An 18431-nucleotide genomic window follows, 5' to 3' on the forward strand; every position below is an offset into this window, starting at 1 on the left:
GCTGAGCCGCCCGCGCCATGGACTGACCGGCCTCCCCGACGGCCCCGCACCGCACCGCACCTCCCCGCACCTCCCGCCACGGTGAGTCCCGCGGCCGCGGCACCGCCCGACCCTCCACGCGGCCACTAGGGCTCGTGCGGCGGCCGCCCACGGGCGAGAGGGGGCTCTGCCGGCCACCGAGGGGCTTAGGGGACGGCGGGGCCCGAGGGGCCCTGGGCCGTGCGGCACCCGGGGTGGGCTGGGCACCCACGGTGACAGGGTGTCACCCGAGCCTCGGCCGCAGGCAGGACACCCAGGGCCAGCGACTCCTCCGGGCCTCGGATGGGGGTTGGTGTGTTCTGCTCCCTGCGAGGCCTCGGCTGAGCCAGGGGCACCCGGCTGGCTCCCGCCAGGGCTGGTGGCAGGGCCTCGGCCAGGCTGGGGGATGGCACTGTGGTGGGCTGGGATGAGGGTGCAGGCAGGGCCCCTGATCTCCCGTGCCTGTCCTGCCGTGGGATGCGCTGGAGTCCGGTCCAGGCACCTCGGCTTGGTGCTGAGGGTAAGGGGAGAGATGTGTCTGGGGCTAACATGGAGCACAGCTCCATCCAGCATGACTGGGTGGCAGTGACCCACCCTGCCAGAAGAGGTCCAGGACCCCCACAGGACTGGCACGGTCCTGGGCCCATCCTGTGCTCACCCTGTCCTGGCAGACGTGGCAGCGGGGCTCTCCTGTTGGGATCAGGCAGAGGTGGGAGCTGCTGACAGTCATGTCCACCACCACCACCCTCCTCAGCAGAGGGCTCGGCTGGGGTGGGGTTTGGCTGCCCTTGCCCTGCCTGTCCTCGGGGGTCAGTGTCCTGGGTTACTGACCTGCCACGGGGCCAAGCGGGTCCCAAGGCGCTGCTAGTGAGGGTTTCTCCCTGGCTGGCGCAGAGGGATGGGTGCCAGCAGGGCCACCAGCCAACCTGGCTGCTGGGGATACCCCACCAGCTCCCTGCATGCCTTGTCATCACCCAGGGGGCAATTGGAGGGTGCTGGCCCCTGTCACCCTCTTTGGATGTGACTTTGGGGCACCATGGGGGTAAATGTTCCTTTCCACACCCGGCTCCCTCCCAGGCTGGCAGTTGCCACAGGAGCCGATGTATCTCAGCAGAGATGCTCCAGTTCCAACACTCCTCTTCCCAACCAAAACCCCCCAGTCATGTCACACCCACTCTTGTCAACACACCCTGTGCCGACAGGTCCTGCTGGGACCGGGGCAGCCAGGCTGCCCTGACCCAGCGGTGCCGCTGCCCACACGGCACTGGGCAGTGCCGCCGTCAGGGATGACACTAATTACTGTTTTCCCCTGCACCACGCCAAGGCCAGCCAGCCTTGCCGGGTGGCCCTGACGCAAGTGCTGCCTGCCCGGCTGGCTCTGCCGGCGGGACACGGCACGAGGAAGCGCTCGGGGACAGCCGCGGCCACCCCAGTCACTCCAGAGGAATCTGCCCGTGCCGCCCGGGCCACGCGTGGCACCATCGCCGGCCTCCTCCCACCCTCCGCCGGCGTTCCGGCTCCTCCCGAGGCGGTTTGGCTGCTCGTGAAGCGGCTCTGCTGGTTTTTCTCCTTGCCAGCACCTGAGACGGGGAGCACGGCCGGGTCAAAGGGGCAGGAGCGGGATGGAGGGGCTGGCGAGTGCTCCCGGGAATGCAATAACCAGGCCTGCATTCCTGCGGGGCTGCTGCGGAAACTTTAATTAAATAGGGAGGGGAGCGGGAGGAGGTGGGAGCTGCGGCAGCGCAGGGTGGGTTGAAAGGGAGGAGGATTAAGGGCTTAATCCTGCATCCCCCCAGCTGGCTCTTGGGAGGGGGCACGTGCTGACATCAGCTTGCTTTGGGGGGTGTAAGGGAGGGGAGCAGCTCTGCATCCTGCCCGGCAAAGGCACCATGTCCCTCCCTGCGGTGACAGGGATGGAGTTCAGGGCCCAGCTGTGAGCAGGGCCCCTGTCCTTCCTGCTCTGGTGCCACCAGCCAAGGTGGCAACCCACCGGCCAGCAACAACGCTGGCTTTATTTGGCCTTGGGGCCTTGCTTGCCGGTGCGGAAAGGGACATCCTGGCTCTGCCTGGTTCCCTGAGGTCCCCAAGCAGTGGGGAAGGGCAGGAACCCCCAGAAGGGTTCCTCCAGCCTGTCCTGCACAGGTGTCACCCTGCGGGGTGGGGAGAGCATCGTCCTTGTTGTTAAAATGTGTGGTGGATGCAAAGTGGGACAGCAGTGGGATTGCCCAGCCTGGGGGGCTGCAGGCAGGGAGGGGGGATGCTGCACTCCCAACCCCAGCAGGCTGGCAGGGAAAGGCTGAGCCGGGACTGGGGGAATCTGAGCCCAGATCCTCCCCACAGCCGGAAAATATGAATAATACGGCAAATATCTGCGGTGCAGGCGCGGGGGAGCCCAGCCAAGGCAGCAGCAGGCCGCTGGCAGGGCGGCCCCAACACCTCCAGCAGAACCGGGGCCTCCTCTCCACCCTTGGGGACCCTGCCAGGACCTGGGGAGGCCGTTTCCCTGTCCCTTGTTTCTGGGGGTGACCTGGGCTGGGTTAACCTCTCGCTGCCTTGAAATAGCATCGGGCTGTGGTGGAGGCGGCGTGTGCCAGCGGGGCGGGCGATGCCGAGGGGGCGGCGGTGGAGGCGCGGAGCGGCCGTGCCAGCCTGCCCGGCGCTCGTGGCCGGGCACGGATGCACGGCTGTGGCCGGGCTGGGCGAACCTGCCTGGAGCCGGGAGCCTGGCAGGCGGGGAGGAAATGCCAGTGTAATTAAAGGGACGAAAGAGACTTGGAGTCAGCAGCTGGTTGCAGTGCGGGACACGTCAGCGAAACCCGACCCTGGCATTGCAAAACCAGCCCCGGCCTCGCCAGCATCCCGCAGGCCTGACCCTGCTCCAGGGCTGTCCATCCGGGCGGCCTGGCACGGTGGTGGCACTACTGGCATGCCAGAACCTCATGCCGTGGGCTCTCTTGCCAGCCAGCACACTCCAGCTGCTGGAACCATCTCGAGGAGTGCTAGGTCTGCCCCTAGCCTCAAAAAACACTTCACAAGGTCTCCATGATGTGGATTTGGTTCTACTCCGTCCTTGTGGTCCTTGTGTTGCACACTGGCTGTGATGTGGAGGTGTGGGGGGGACCCAGCAGCAGCGAGAGGACTGAGCTGGGGGTGCCGGGGAGGGGATGCTGTGACGGTGACCCCCTGGGTGACAGTGACCCCCTGGATGCAGCACAGCTCCTCCCCAGCATCAGGGGCTGACGGCACAGGTCATGTCAGGGCAGGGCCAGTCAAGCCAAGTGACTCAGGCAGTTGTGGTGACCCTGCCCAGCCGTCGGTGCACCCCACCCTCGGGTGCACCCCACCCTGTGGGGGGCCGGCTTGGGAAGAGGTGAGGACAGAGCCAGTCACCGTGTTAACCCTGGCTGACACCCCAGCAGGGGGACAGGGGGACACAGCACGGGTCCAGACCCTGCTGGCACAGGATGTGGTGTCCCTGCAGCGCCGGGGCAGGCGGCACGTGCTGCTGTGTGACCCGGCAGCCCCCCGCACACGGAGAGGGCCCCTTCTGAGCTGTGGGGGGGGGCGTTTGCCTGGAGCTCTGACAGCTCTGAGCAGGGAGGAGGTAGGCCACGGCTGGGGAAGGGCTCGCCTCTTCCCTGCCTGGGGACCCCCCTCTACAGCCTCTCTTTACCCCTGATGGGGTGGCAGGAGACAGTGGGTCCCTGGCCCAACCTCGTATCATTAAAAGGGCTAAAAGATGGGGCTGAGAGAGGAACCAGCTCTGTGTGGCACAGGAGAGCGGCTGCAAGATTGACTGGGGCATCCATGGGGGGCTGGGGCAGGGGTGGTTACAGCCTTGCTCACTCCAGACGATCTTCCCCTCTATCCCTGCTGTCCCGAGTCCCTGGAGTGCAGCAGGGAGGGAAACAGCACCCCATGGTGCTGTGCTGAGTCCCTGAAGTGCAGCAGGGAGGGGAACAGCAAGGTGACCTGTGGGGCCAGGGGCTGGCTGGGGGTGGGTATGAGCCCCTGGACTCTGTGGGGACACAAATGGCTTGTCCCCAGGAGGGATTGCTGCCACTGGTGATCCAGGCAGGAGCAGCCCCCGTGGATGCAGCTGCCGGGATGGCACAAGCAAAGAGTTAAGCTGAGCTCAGTGCAGGGAAGGCCGGCCAGGCTCCCACCCCTTCCCCCACCCCTTCCCGGTACTCTGATTCTCCACATCCCCCGTGTTTGATTTGCACCCTGCTGAGCAGTGGGGGTGGTTAGGGCCCTTGTGTGTACTGGGGGGGAGGAAATCTTGGTGTGCCACTGGAGACAGTCCAAATACCAGTGGGATGTGTCTCATGGTAGAGCCTTGGGTGCACAATGGTACCATGTCCCTAAATCCTGGAGGTCTGGGGAGGGGGAAGAGCATGGAGCCGGGGTGGGCAGCCCACATGCTGCTTCACTCTCACCAGCTCTGTCCCAGGGATTCAGAGGTGACCCGCAGCCCTGCCAGCCCTGGATACCCCACAGCAGGGCCCGGCCCCTAACCCTGGCTGCATTTCTCTCTCCACAGAGCTGACACCATGAACCAGCTGATCCTTTGCACGCTGTTCCTCTTGGCCCATGGGGAGCTGGCCAGGGCTTGTCCCGCGGGATGCCAGTGCCAAGACCCCAAGACCATCCTGTGTGCGGCCAGGCGGGGCCAGACGGTGCCCCAGGGGCTGCCCTCCAACACCCTCTCCCTCTACGTCTTTGAGAATGGCATCACAACTCTCAGTGAGGACAGCTTTGCAGGCCTGCCCGCCCTCCAGCTCCTGGACCTGTCACAAAACAAGATCACCAGCATCCAGAAAAACATCTTCCAGCCTCTGACAGAGCTTGTCAACTTGGACCTGTCCTCCAACCAGCTGCAGGAGATCACCAATGAGACCTTCCACGGGCTGCGCCTGCTGGAACGGCTCTACCTGCAGAGGAACAGGATCCAGCATATCCACGCTGCTGCCTTTGACACGCTGGAGAATCTGCTGGAGCTGAAGCTTCAGAACAACCAGCTCAGGGCTGTGCCCCCCCTTGACCTGCCCAACCTCCTGCTGTTGGATATCAGCTGGAACAAGATCCCCACCATTGCACCAGGGGCCTTCTATGCTGTCAACATCGAGTCCCTGAAGATTGCAGGGCTGGGCCTGACGAGCTTAAACGAGGAGCTCTTCCAGGTCCAGAACAACCTCCACGAGCTGGATGTCTCTGACAACCTGCTGGAGCGCGTCCCGGCGGTGCTGCGGCGGCTGGGCAGCCTCACCAGGCTCAGCCTGGCCGGCAACGCCCGAATCTCCCAGCTGCCGGCCGACAACTTCCAGAGCCTTCACAACCTCCAGGAGCTGGACATCAGCAACCTCAACATCAACACCATCCCTCGGGATTTCTCCAGCTTCTTCCCCAGGCTGCGGGCTGTGACGGCCGCCGGCAACCCCTTCAACTGCATCTGCCAGATGAGCTGGCTGGTGCAGTGGGTGAACACCAGCGGTGTGGTGCTGCGGCGCCCCGAGGAGACGCGCTGCCACTTCCCCCCCAAAAACTCCGGCAAGCTCCTCCACCACCTACAGTACTCTGACTTTGGCTGCCCTACCACCACCCCCACGCCCACCACCCCCCGCACCACCACGCTGCCGCCACCCGCACTGCTGCCCACCACCCACCGCCCACCCCTGCCCGCCAGCACCGCTGCGCCCACCCCAGGGGCCAGGGACCCCCAGGGCAGCTCCACACCAGTGCCCTTCAGCGGCACCCCGTCCCCCACCAGCTCCCCGCCGCCCATCTGTCCCCCTCGCACGTGTCTGAACGGCGGCACCTGCCACCTGGGTGCACAGAACCTCCTGCAGTGCCTGTGCCCCACGGGCTTTGCCGGCGTGTACTGTGAGGTGGAGGTGAGGGGGACGACGCCCGCCCCGGGCACACCGGCCCCACCGCCTGGCCGGCGGATCAGCATCGCACAGGTGGGCAGCACCTCCCTCAAGGTGGACCTGCACAACTACGTCCAGTCCAAGGCACAGCTGAAGGGCATCCGCCTGAGCTACCGGAACCTCTCGGGGCCGGACAAGCGGCCGGTGATGCTGCGTTTGCCGGCTTCGCTCTCCGAGTACACGGTGCGGGCGCTGAAACCCAACTGCACCTACCGCGTCTGCATCGGGGCGCTGGGGGAGGTCCCCAAGGAGGAGCACTGTGCCGAAGCACAGACCCTGCCCCTCAGCCTGCAGCAGCATTCCCCTGTCACCCAGAGCCAGGACCCCAACCTCGCCCTGATCCTCGTCCCCGTGGTGGCCGCGGCGCTGCTGCTGGTGGTGGTGGTCACCGCCGCCATGTACTACCGCCGGCACCACCAGGCCAAGGCGCGGGCTGGCGCCGGGATGGACGCCAGCCCGCTGGAGCTGGAAGGGGTTAAAGCCTGCCTGGAAAATGGGGACTTGAGCAGCCATGGCTGCAAGGTGCCGGAGGCGGCAATGCTTTCTGGTGGCTCCGAGTGCGAGGTGCCGCTCATGCAGTCGCACTACCCCAGCAACAACAACACCCCGGGGCTCAAACCCTCCTACTTCTGAGCCCTGGACACAGGAGGGCTGAGCTCCAGAAGCAGCACCTGGGCATGTCCCTCTGGGATACAGATCGCCAAGGAGCTGACTGAATTGAGGCAGAAAACCCCCAAACCCACAACGTGCAATTTCCGCGAGGCTGCCACGCTTCGGGAGGAGACACGAATTTTACTGCTCAGTGCCTTGATTCCTGTGACTCTACGTAGAACATGGGTAGTGGAAGAAAGGAGGGTTTTAATTTGGGGGCTGGGAGGGGGGCTTCTTTTTAGCTACTGCTAAAGAGAAAGCTGCCGCGACTCGGCTGAGGGCTGCCCACGTGCTGGTAACAAGGGTCCTTTAGCAGAGCACAGCCTGTGACTCTCGACTCCCTGGAAGCTGATGTGAGCAATATGGCCCTGCCGAGGTGCTGGGACCCTCGGGAGCCCCTGGGCCAAAGGAAGTGCCAAGCAGGCAAACCGGGAATTGAAGCTTTAAGAACTCAGAGAGAATATTTATACACCGTTATTTCCCATTTCTTCTGGGAAAACTTGTTTTTTTTTTAGTACAGATTTGTGTACATCTCTTTTGTAAGACAGACCAGAAGGGTGTCTTTTTGTAAAAAAAAAAAAAACCTAAAATAATTAAAATAACAACAACAAAAAGTTCTGTGCCGCCCTGAGCACCCTGGCAGGGGTGTGGGCAGGGGTGTGGGCAGCGTGGTGTGTCCCCTGTGGAGGAGTGGGAAGGTTGGAAAGGTCCTCTCATTGTTGTTGGCAAGCACTGGGATGAGTCAGGGCCATGGAGGGGGAAGTCTTCCCGACTCTGGGCGCTGCCCTCCACCGCGGGCGCTGAGGAGGGGTTCCCAAAACAGAGGCCACGGGGTTCAAATCGGCCCCTGCCCTCTGCATCATCCAGCCTTACTTCATCCCTTCCCGCCTGCCAGATGGCTCTGGGGCCAGCTGCGGGACAAACAGCCCAGCCCAAATCTCCTGACGTCACCCCCAGCAGCACTGGGACCCTCAGAGCACCCGTGACAAGTGTCAGCCTGCAGGGCCCCCCCACCCCGGGGGTGCAGCCAGAGCCCCCACTGCCCGGCCCCGGGAACAGCCGGATTCATGCGCTGGCCCTGGCGGGGAGGGCTGGGAGCCGGCACTCGGCAGGTTCCCGCTGCCAAGTGGTTTCTGCTCCAACTCTCTGGTTTTAATCGTTTTCCAATCCTTTATCTTTCGGGCTGGAATTTTCCAGGTTGAGGCCCTGCCCGCTGAGGTATGTTTGATTTGGAGAGAACGAGCACAGTGCGGGGCTGACACCGAGGGTCACCGCCGTGCCGCACCGCGCCAGCCGCTCCGCCACAGGACACGGCCCTGACCCCGCCGGCCCCCTGGTCCTGCTCACCCGGGGCAGGGAGAGGCTCTGGATGCAATTAGGGGCGCGGGGTGGCGGCGGGGGCCGTCTGGCACAGCCCCCCCGGCTCCCAGGTGGGCTTCCGGCAGGGCTGGCTCCCATTAGGGCCGGCGCAGCGGCAGGAGGGGCCCCTCGCCAGAGCGGGCGGCTCGCTGCGATGGCCACGCTCGCCCACTCAAAGGGCCCATTGTGGTCCTCTCCCCACAGATTTTTCAAATTAACATCCCAAATTCCTCCCAAAATTGCTGCTGTGTAAATATTTTCACTGCGAGCTTTGTATATTTTCCAGCCTCGCGAGGAGGAGAGAAGAAAAGTCCCTGGCGGAGCCGCGGCCTCATGCCGGGTGCCCCCGGCCGGCCGCCGCCACAGCCCCCCGAGCCTGGCCCAGCCCCGGCGTGTCCCCACACCAGCACTGTCTGCAGGGCTCTCCAGCCCCTCCTGGCCCCTCGCTTCCCCCCTCCTTTGCCTTCGTGAAGTGCCCTCCTCCTAACAAAGCTCATTTCCCCACTTGCCATCAGCTGGAGGTTTGCAGGGACCCCCCCACATGCCAAGTTTGCAGGGGACCCTCATGACGCCTCAGCAAGTCCCACCATTCCATGGAGGTTTCCAGCAGCTCCAAAGTGATGGGATCTACAGTGAAAATGCCAGCACAGCAGGAGCCAAGTGGGGGCTCTGCTTTGGCAGGTGCAGCAAGCATTGGGGTGCCCCAAGCCAAAGGTTTCAGGGTGCCAGCCGGGGGGCTGGAGCAGCACAAGGGGGGCAGCAGGGCTCAGCTTTGGCACAGAGGTGATGGGGACACTGTGGCCTGGGCAGGGCTTGGTCCCCACCCGACACCCATGTCTGCACCCGGGCAGCCCTGCAGGAGAGCAGCATTGCCCAAAATGGGACTGTCCAGCCCTTGTGGCTTCCTGAATCCCAGCACAAAATTCCCCCTGGCCACTGCCAGTCCCGTCGCATGCCAAGAGCGGCTCCGAGCGGCACATTGTGCGGCGCTGCTAATTCCTCCAAGCTGAATCAGCGCTGGGAAGGATTGCAAAACCCCCTGAAATGGACCCAAAAACAATCCCTCTCGCTGAGCAGTTCAGCGGGGCTGGTAACCGAGGGCCCTGGCCAGAGCCACCGGCAGGATGGGGGGGCCTGATGGGAAGCCACGATGGGAGGAGCCTCCAGCTTCACTGGGGCAAATCCTGCCTGCACCCCAGCATGGAGGGCTCCAGTCTCCCAAAAAAACACCCCTGGCCCCATGGAAACCAAATCCAGGTCCCCTTGGTCCCCCAGGTCCCTGTGGCCAGAGCAGAGCCTTGAGGGGCCATATTGCCTTGGTGCCATGGGTCCCCATGCCCACTCCCCAGGGTGAGGAGAGGTGTATGCCCATCCCACAGCCCCCAGTGCTGCCAGGAAGAGTTTGGGGGGGGCAAAAATCCTGCTGCCTTCCTGGAAAGCTGGGGAGACCAGGGAGCACCCACTGGCCACAGAGGCTGTGTCCCATCTGGGAGTGATTTCGGTGCTGCCATCCCATCGCAGCTCCATCCACAGCACTGGGCTATTTTTACCCAGTGGAATTATAGGACAGGCGACAAAGGGCGGGGTGGCTGCCCCTGCCTTAACCTCTTTGTGTATCTGCCCAGCAGCCCCGTGGGGATGAGTCCCACTGGGGTGGCACCTGGAGGGTTGGGGTGGCCTCTCCCCCTCCTCGTGTGTGAGGTTTGCAGCCAGGTGGGGGCAGGAAAAGCCCCTTCCCCATGGATGGCAAGCAGCCACCAGCCCAGGCACCTATGGGATCTGCCCAGGGACTGGGTCAGGGCTGGGGACAGGGATGGACCTATCTGGCTCAGGGGTGGGAGAGACCCCCAAAGCACCCACCACAAACCAAAAGGGCTGCTAAGCCCCAGGAAACAGCAGTGCAAGGGGTACTGGGGCCAGGTGGGATGAGAGCAGGACTGGCCATGGAGGTCCCATTACAGCGGGTGCCTGGGAAGAGGTGGCAAGGTGACAGTGGGGACATGTGCCTCAGTTAGGCCATGTGCTCTGGTGCACAAAAGAGCTGGAGCTGAGAGATGCTGGGGCTACAAGCCTGACCCCAGGACCTGGCTCAGCCACAGGCTTTGGCTGGGACAGGGGCAGTGCGTGGGTACTGGGGGCTGAGCACCCCTGGGCAGCATACCCAGGAAGCTGCCTGGGCCCCTCCATGTCCTTCTTCAGCTCTGGGTGGGACAAAAAAACCCCCAAATCTCTCTGCAAACATCCTGCTGTGCTGGCACTCTGCTGTGGGCAGGTCTCAATTCCGGCACTTCTCAGTTCTGTTGGACTTTGCACTGTGAAGAGCAGTGAGGGTCTGGCTGTCCCCATCCCTCCCCATCACCGTCCTGCCCCGTGGGGATATGCCCAGTGTCAGCACACACCGCTGGGACATGGCTCCCTGGGACCTCTGCTGACCCAGGCATCTCATCCCTGTTGATCCAGCCACAGCCCCAAGCCGGCTGCAGCACCCCCAGCCTCCCTGGGGACATTTTCAGGACACCAAAAGATGCAGCGACACAAGGGAGCCGCTGTTCTCCTGCCACCACGGTGGTGACAGCACCGTCCCGGGGCAGTGCTGCACTGGCCGCTGGGCGTGCGGCACTGGGGTCTGGTCGGTGACCCCGAGTCGGAGCCGGTAACCCAACCCTGCCGGTGCTGGTTACAATTTAGGGCAACAATAACCTATTGAGGCCCCTTCCTGGCTCCTGCCCTGCTGCTCCTTGATCTAATTAAAGGGGGCCGGGAGAGAGACAAAACCTGAGCTGGAGGAATGGCAGGTACCCGGAGGCGGCACATTGAGGACCACGGCGCGGGGAGGGGCCAGGGCCACCCACACCTTCTGCCTCCCGCCTCCTCAGGGGTCTGGGCATTGGCCCTGGCACTGTCAGGGTGCTTTGAAAATGAGGTTTGTGTGGTTGGAAACAACTCACCTGCTCAGGATTTGGGATGGGAACCCCCAAGGCACATGCTGATGTGGGGGTGCATGGGGCCAGCGCCCCCCACTCTCAGCCCTCTTCCCCCATGGATGCTGAGCAGCGTGCAGCCACCCTGTAGGCTGTGGGCATTGGGGTGTGTGCTCTAGAGTCACCCCCACCTTGGGGCACGCCATGGCCCTGCCTTGGGGTGCCACAGGGACATGTGGTGCCGGCGCGGTGGGGACGCAGAGGGGACGCGGTAGGGACTCGGTGGGATGCGGGCTCCCCTTCCTGCCGGCCTGGCGTCAGTAATGAATGGTATGAGTTTCCTGCCCGCCCACTGATTGCTTCCTCAAAGAGCCTCAACGAGCTGCTGCCGCTGCACCCAGCTCCCCGTGCCTCGCTCACGGCATGGCCGGCACTGAGGGACCTGCCTCCATGGCCCACGCCGGGCACCCAGCACCACGGCTGCTCTGCCATCTCCGGGGGGCTCAGTTCCTCTAGCACTGAGCCTGACTCGAGCAGTGCTTCCAGGGGTACCTGGTGACCCCCCAAAACTGCCACCCCCTGCCCCAGCCACAGCTCCAGGGCTCCCGAGTGTCGAGCCCCTGCTCAGGACGGCTCAGCCCGAGGGAGAGCGCAGCCCCCGCTCGGCACCTCCGCCGGGAGCCAGCCCAAATCCCCCTCTACCATTTGTCATCTCCGCCAGATTTACAGGCGGGAGCGGTTGGGGCTGGAAGCGCGGCGGCCCCAGCGCGGCTGCTTAAAGAAAGCACCTCCCCAGCACGGGAGGGTCCCCCCTCGACCCCGCCACCCCCAGCCCCTCTCGTGTGGCCCCACACGCAGCCGCAGGCCGGCAGGGCCCCGGCGTGACGCGCAGGCAGCGCCCGCCAGCCGCATTCCTGGGCCGATAAACCCGGAGCCAAAATAGCTGCAGCCCGCGCTGAGCCCCGCGCCGGCAGCGCATCGAGCCGGGCTGGCTCACCCCGGCCCAGCGAGAAGGATTCGGGGTGATTCCCGCTGGATTCTCCGCCAAGAGCAATAGTGGACCCCAAAGCCGCTGTGTGCCCCGGCCTCCCTTGGCAGTGTTCACTCTGGAACTAATGATGGAGGTCACCGAGGCTGCACCGCACGGCTGCCTCTGCCGATTGCGCTGGCGGAGCTGGGGAGCCCGAGGGCTGGGAGCTGCTCCCCGGGGAGCTCGCAGGAGGGGCGAGCTCGGCTCGCTCCCACCATGCTGACATCTCCCCACTGTGCCCACAGCTGATCCTCTCCCCTCCTGTCTGTCCCGGGTGCTGCCAGCACCAGCCCAGAGCTGACACCTCGGTGCAGCGGATGCCGGTGGGGCAGCCGAGCACCAACCCTGCTGCAAAAGCTCAGTCAGCCCCTTGCCAGAGACCCCATATTGGCACCCAGTAGCTGCTGACCATCCAGCTTGCCCTGGCAACTCAGCCCACCAAGGAGCCAGCTCAGTGTCCAGTGAGGGTCCTGGCATCCCAGTGCTTTGCCAGCAGCTCTGGGAAAAGCCAGTGGCCTCTAGTACATACCAACAAGTAGCATGGCTCAAACCCCCATCCCCGTGGGATGAAGGCACAGTCTCTTCCTCCTCCTCCTGTTTCCTCACCCACACTGTGACACCAGGCCAGCTCTGTGGGCAGTGTGGGAGAGGCCAAGCTGAGTCTGACTGGAGTGTTCCTGGCCTTGGCAGTGCCCCACAGACAGGAGACGGCTCCATCATGCCGTGTCAAGGGGCACTGACCCCTTAAGCTGCCAGAGCTCCTCTTCCACTTCCCCAGGGGATGCCTGGTGAGCACCAGCCTGGCCACGGCTGGCTGGGCAGTCACCACGGCACCACAGCACAAAGCACCACGGCGCTGCTGTGAGTGGGAGGTTGGGGCCGTGCCGCCCCGGTGCTCCAGCAGTGCCAAAGGGATTCACTCGCCCACAGAATCTTGTGGTAACGCCCCAGCACACACGCCCACCCAGCCAGCAGCCACCTCAGACACTGTCCCCGGCAGTGCCATCACCCACCACAGCGTCACAGAGCACCTCTGTGCCCTCCCCAGCACTGCCACCCAAATGGTGATGGGGATGTGCCTGAGCTGTCCCCAGCCTTGTCTGCAGATTCGGACCAAATGCTGCTGGTGCCAGGAGCTCTCTGCCACCTCCTGCTTCACCACCACACTCCCTGTGGGTCCCTGACCATGACGTCCCCACCGCCCGCCCTCCAGCCCCGCAGTGCGTCCCCGTCCCTACCCAGGCGAGGTGTCCAGTGCCATGGTGAGCATCGCTCCGCTGAATCGCCGCGTGTCCCACAGCTTCACCTCCCGCTCCCGCATCTGCAGGGGTACAGACATGGTGTCAGTGGGCACTGGGGCTGCCCGGCCCTCCCCACGGTGCCACCGCCTTCACCACCCATCCTCCTGCCATCCCAGCAAGGGCCAGGGCGCCTGGTGAGGGGCCCTCTGGCTTCCATGCTTTTAAGCCACCTAAAAAGCACTCAGGGCCCTGGCACAGCAGCTGCAGGGAGTGGGGCTGGGACATCCTGGTAGTGCCAGGGCCACCTTCCCAGAGAGGATTGTACCTGGCTGAACCCGATGGAGATGAGGCAATCACTGGAGCCCATCCAGAGCAGCCGGGAGTCCTTGTTGTTCTCATGTCCCGGGACACTCTGCAAGGCACAGGAGACACGGCTGTCAGTGTTGCTGCCAGCCCTGCTGGGCACATTGAAGGGACATGTGCTGCACCAGCCACGGTTGTGAATCGCGCCAAGGCCGAGCACACGGAGCCGAGCGCTGTCTCCCACCTCTGCTGAGAGCGGCTGTGGGGACAGTGCAGTGGGGACAGCCCGCAAGCAATGACAGCCCTGAGCCCCCACCCTGTGCCAGTGCCAGCACGGCTGCCTGTGGAATGGCTGGCCCGGCTCCTGGTGAGCAGCAGGGTGAGGCAGCAGGTAACGTGAGCATGAAGGGGCACGGGATGGCTCCTGGGTCCCCAGGGCTCTCCCCACACCCGGTGAGGGGATGACAGGGTCAGAGTGCTGCGAGGAAGCCGCTCCATGCCACAGGCACTAGAGGAGGCTTGGCTGTGGCCATGATGACAGAGGGACTTACTTCCTCGGCTGCATCTCCGAGCTCTTTATCCATGCCGAATCCCACCTGCAGGGGCTGGGTGCCCCGTGTGTGTCCAGATGCTACCAAAACACATGGCAAACTGAGCCTGGCCACATTCCCCACACTGTTCTAATCCCCTGCACCCTGCTCCACCTCTCACCTTGGCTGCCTGCAGGACTGGGACCCCCAGCCCATGCCACCGCCTCATCCTGCCCCCCATCCCAGTCCTACCGAGGACAGGAGGGGTAGAGTTTCCCCGGGCTGTCAGCGGGTGTGTCCTGGCTCCCATGTGTCCCCCAGATGGGCCCTGTGGTTCCCGGTGCCCAGCGGGAGCCGGCAGCCAGCCCTGGCCCGCGGTGCAGGCAGTGCTCGCCGCCCCTCATGCTCGACGCCCCTCATTCTCCTTGTGAAGCACCAATAAATGGCTGCTAACGAGTTCAGAGCTGGCAGGGAAAGCAGAGAGCTCTGCCAGAGCCAAACCCACCACGGTGCTTCCGGCACCACCGCGCAGGGCAGGGGGACCAGGCATGGGAGGGGGCAGGAGGGATGGGGGCACTGGGGGTGCCCATGGAGGAGCCCTTGGTGTGAGCACATCCCCCTTGGTGTGAGCACTGTGACCATCAGCCACAGCCAGCAAGGCTCTTCCACCGCAGCAGCCAGCAAGGGAGCACAAAGGTGCTGTATCTCCCACTTCCCCACCAGATAAACCCTGCTGGAGCACCTTTCTTCAGTCCCAGCCTCCAGCCCCAGAGAGATGCCACTGTGTGGAGAGCGTCAGGGTGAGAGGAGGCACGTTGTGCCAAGCTCGTCCTCCCTGGCTCTGTCACACCAGCTGCCTTGCCAGCGCAAACATGGCTCACTTGGAAGAGGCAGCACTGGCCGAGCTAAGCAAGCCCTGTGCTCCCAGCCACGGGAGCAGGATGTGGGGCAGGAGGGGCCCAGCCCCCTCCACCAACATGCTGGCAGTGGACCCAGCGCTCAGCAGGGAAAGGACCTGGAGAAGGGAACATGTCCCAGGACTGGTGCCAAGAGGGATGGAAACTCCAGGAGCTGGGGCCAGCCCACATGTCAGCCAGGAGAGCACTTCTGCACCTGAGCCGTGCGCCTGTGGCAGCCAGAACTCAACATCTGGAGATCCCATAGCTGATGGTGCTGGCTCCATGGCCCCGGGGCCCTGCGGGTCCCCTGGCCCCCCCGGCGGTGGGCAGCAGCCCCCGGGGCGGTGGCAGGGCTGGCAGAGGGCAGGGCACTGCCGCGGCGCTCCCAGCCCGTGGTGTGCCGGCTGCGGAGCAGGGCCATGTTTTCTGCATTAGTTCCATCCTGGCTCAGCAGTACGTATGGCAGCAAGTATGTGGGAGGCTGGGCTGCTCCAGGCTCGCTCAGACACCCGGCTGTGCAGATGTTGCCAGAGGTGAGCCGGCGGACAGCAGTCACTCCTGGGGACCCCCCGCCCCATGTCTGGTCCCCTGGTGTGGGGGGTCTCGGCAGGGCCAGGGCAATGTGACCTGGCACTGAGGGTGGACACTGGTGTGGTTTGGTCAGCTCAGAGCCCTGGGGTGGCCATGGGGCTGCTGCAGATCTCTGGGGCTGGCAGAGCTTGGCAGAGATCCTGGCACCCTTCCTGGAGTGATGCTGGAACCACGCGTGTCCTTGGAGCAGGGGAGCAGCCGCAGCCCAAAGGACAGGCATCCCTTCCGAGCTGCTTGTCCCAGCAGCAGGCTGCAAGGGGCCCACCAGCTCCAGGCCAGCACGTGGGGATCCAAGGAGGCCTCCCAGTTCCCTGCCAGTGCCCAGGCAGCCCAGCTTCCTCCCACCCATTGCATGGGTCCAGCTCAGCTGGTTTTGGGCAGCCCAGGCTGGGGGCAGCCTGCACTCCCTCCTCAGAGCCAGATCAGCTGCATGGGGAGAGTTTCCAGCACCATCCCCCTCCCAGTCTCGACCCATCCCTCCCACCACAGGCTGGGGTAAGGCGCTGGTACCCACAGGGGTCCCCAGCCCTGCTCCCTGTGCAACACGGAGGGGGCCGCGGGGGGGCCAGGCCTGGCGTGTGGGATGCAGCTGTTGGCAGCGATGCAGCGGCGGGGTCGGGTAAGCTGGTAACAGCTGCCCGCGGGGAGCGGCTGCCTTCGGCTGCTTGGGAGAGCCCCACACAAAGCCAAGGCTGCTCCGGCTCCCAGGCGATCCCCGTCTCCACGGGAACCGTCCACCCTCAGCCGGATGCAGGGCAGGGAGGGCATAGCCGTGGGGCTGGACAGGAGGCAGATGGTGGGGGGGAGGCCCAGCTGTGCCCTTGGCAGAGCCCCCGTGGATGGCAGGGGCTGGGACAGCTCAGCCGTGCCTGTGGCTAGCAGCCTATGAGCATGGCTAGCAGCCTGCAGGCATCTGATCCCCGTGGGAAGCAACCCCAGCAGCAGGATCTGCGTGGGCACAGGAGGCACCAGAGCCAGGCTGAGCCATTCCTTTGCCAGCAGGTGCCAGGGCAGGAGGGGTCTTGCCTGGCCAGGGCACTGTGGGGGGCTCCAGGGACTGACGCCCTCCAGCTCCATGCACATGGGGAAGCCATTGCTCCTTCCACACCCTATGAGGCAGCTGGGGGCAGGAAGAACAGATTCCAGGGAGCTGAGGGGGTTAACCATGCACAGAGTCCTCCTCTCTGAACAAGAATGTGAGTGATCTCCCTTCCTTGCCAAGTCCCAGTTACTCCAGAGGTGGCCAGGAAAGCAGAGCAGCCTCTCCCAGGCCAGCCCCACTCCTGGTCTCTGCCTGTAGCTCAAGGAGACCAGGATCTATCTGGTCTTTCCAGGGGAGCAAAGGGATCCCACATGGCAGCAGGGATGCTCCAGTAGCCACCACACTGCCAGCACTGGCCCCTGCCCACTGCTGAGTGTGGGGTGTTTGTGTCATGGTGAAGATGGAGTGGGACAAGCCCCCTCCTGCCCATGTCACCTCCCTGATCCCACTGGCCAGGGCAGCATTGCTGTGGTGCCCCTGTGACCCAGGGAGCTGGGTATCCTTAGGCTCTGCCTCTCCCACTCACTGCCAGAGCAGCCCCCACCTCCACTCGGGATGCTGCCAGCCCAGCAAGGGCAGGAAGGTGAGTGGGCTCCTACCCAGACAGCCCCTACCTTGGCACGAATGCCAGGACACAGGACCAGGATGGAAGCATGACCTCCATCCCTGGGCAGGTGAGGGGGAACTCGCTGGCCTTGTGGGGTGGGCAGGCTGCAGCACCCATCAGCACCCATCCATCCCTCCTCTCCCACACCTCATCTCTTCCTGCAGCCTCCGACCCCGTCAGCTGCGAGGCTGTTATCAAATCCCAAAACACCTCTGCCCTCTGGAGTAGGAGCCTGTCAGGAGTCCCAGGTCAGACATAGGCTTGGGCTTCCAAAATGCTGGGAGGGAGATGCCAACCCATGTGGGCCTGAGCTGGCGAGGCCATTCCCAGCAGGAGGGACCGGCATCCAGGCCTATCCATCCGGTGCCACCACACACCCACATCCTTTGAGATGCCTCTGGCTCATGCCGAATCCTCCTCGACTTCCCCGTGTCTGCCATACCAAGCGGCATTCCTGGGAAGGACGGCCGAGGGGGAAGCAGAGCAGAGGAAATATAAACAGTCCTGTGCAGCTACGCTGGGGAACAGAAGCATGAGAGCGCCGAGTGTGCGGTGCTATAAATAGGCAGCCCAGAGTCAGGCCAACTTTTTCAAAGCTTCCCACGGTCTCCTTGGGAATGTGGGATGCTGTGGACCTTCCCCCAGCCCGGAGGAAGCCGCTGCCGAGGCTGGGAGTCAGGTACCCCCGGGGTGACCCCAGCGTGGGATACCATGATGATGAGGTGTCGGGGGAGGAAGGCTAAAAGTCTCTCTATGTCCTGATGCGCCTTCCACTGACAATGACGAGTGGTCCCCAGCCAGCCCCAGACTGACAGCTGGACCCTGGGCAGTGGTGGCATGTTGGGGTCCATGGAGTCCTTCCTGGCTGTGGATACAGCTGGGTCACTCCAACCTGGATCTCCACCTTGCCACAGCATCACCCTGCCACCACAGCGATGCTGCCCATGGAGACCCTTTTCCTGCTGCATCTCCCACTGTGGCAGGGACTGATGTGACCCATGGGACGGTGGCCACGGTTTGGGAGAAGGGCTGGAGTCCCTCTCCCACTCTGGGACTTGGAGCTGGGCTGGGACAGCACCAGGTGTGCTTGGGCTGTGAGCCCCAGCTGCGCCCCGTCACCGCGTTCTGCCCCCAGCACAGTCCACAGGGTGGGGGGACAAACCCACGGTGGGGACAGGCCTGCAGGGACGCTCTCCCAGCTGTCCCCAGGCACCCTCAGCCTCGGCCCTGCTCATTAAAACAGCTCATTACAACACGAGCAGGAGCGTGCGCCGGCCCGGTGCGCGCGGCCGTTCCCTCGCCCCCGGTC

General features: G+C 64.2%; 2 protein-coding genes across 4 annotated transcripts in view; one reads left to right on the plus strand and one right to left on the minus strand.

Annotated features, from left to right (window-relative positions):
* The window catches only part of LOC127467867 (mitochondrial import inner membrane translocase subunit TIM16-like), a 38492-nt gene that overhangs the window by 9500 nt on the left and 10561 nt on the right, over positions 1-18431 (minus strand). For all 3 annotated transcript variants that reach the window (XM_051780374.1, XM_051780345.1, XM_051780354.1), the window contains 2 exons: positions 13476-13562; positions 13148-13230 (listed from right to left, as the gene is read on the minus strand). In XM_051780374.1, coding sequence (XP_051636334.1) covers positions 13148-13230; positions 13476-13562 — 170 coding nt within the window. The remainder of the gene's footprint in view (positions 1-13147; positions 13231-13475; positions 13563-18431) is intronic.
* VASN (vasorin) lies at positions 4-8431 on the plus strand. Its single transcript, XM_051780773.1, has 2 exons — positions 4-81; positions 4562-8431. The coding sequence occupies exon 2, from the start codon at positions 4572-4574 to the stop codon at positions 6579-6581; it is 2010 nt and encodes a 669-aa protein (XP_051636733.1). The 5' UTR covers positions 4-81; positions 4562-4571; the 3' UTR covers positions 6582-8431.

This window comes from Manacus candei, unplaced genomic scaffold, assembly GCF_025592945.1.
Source record: "Manacus candei isolate 608988 ecotype Guabito, Panama unplaced genomic scaffold, ASM2559294v1 h1tg000002l, whole genome shotgun sequence".
In the NCBI taxonomy this organism is placed as follows: Eukaryota; Metazoa; Chordata; class Aves; order Passeriformes; family Pipridae; genus Manacus; species Manacus candei.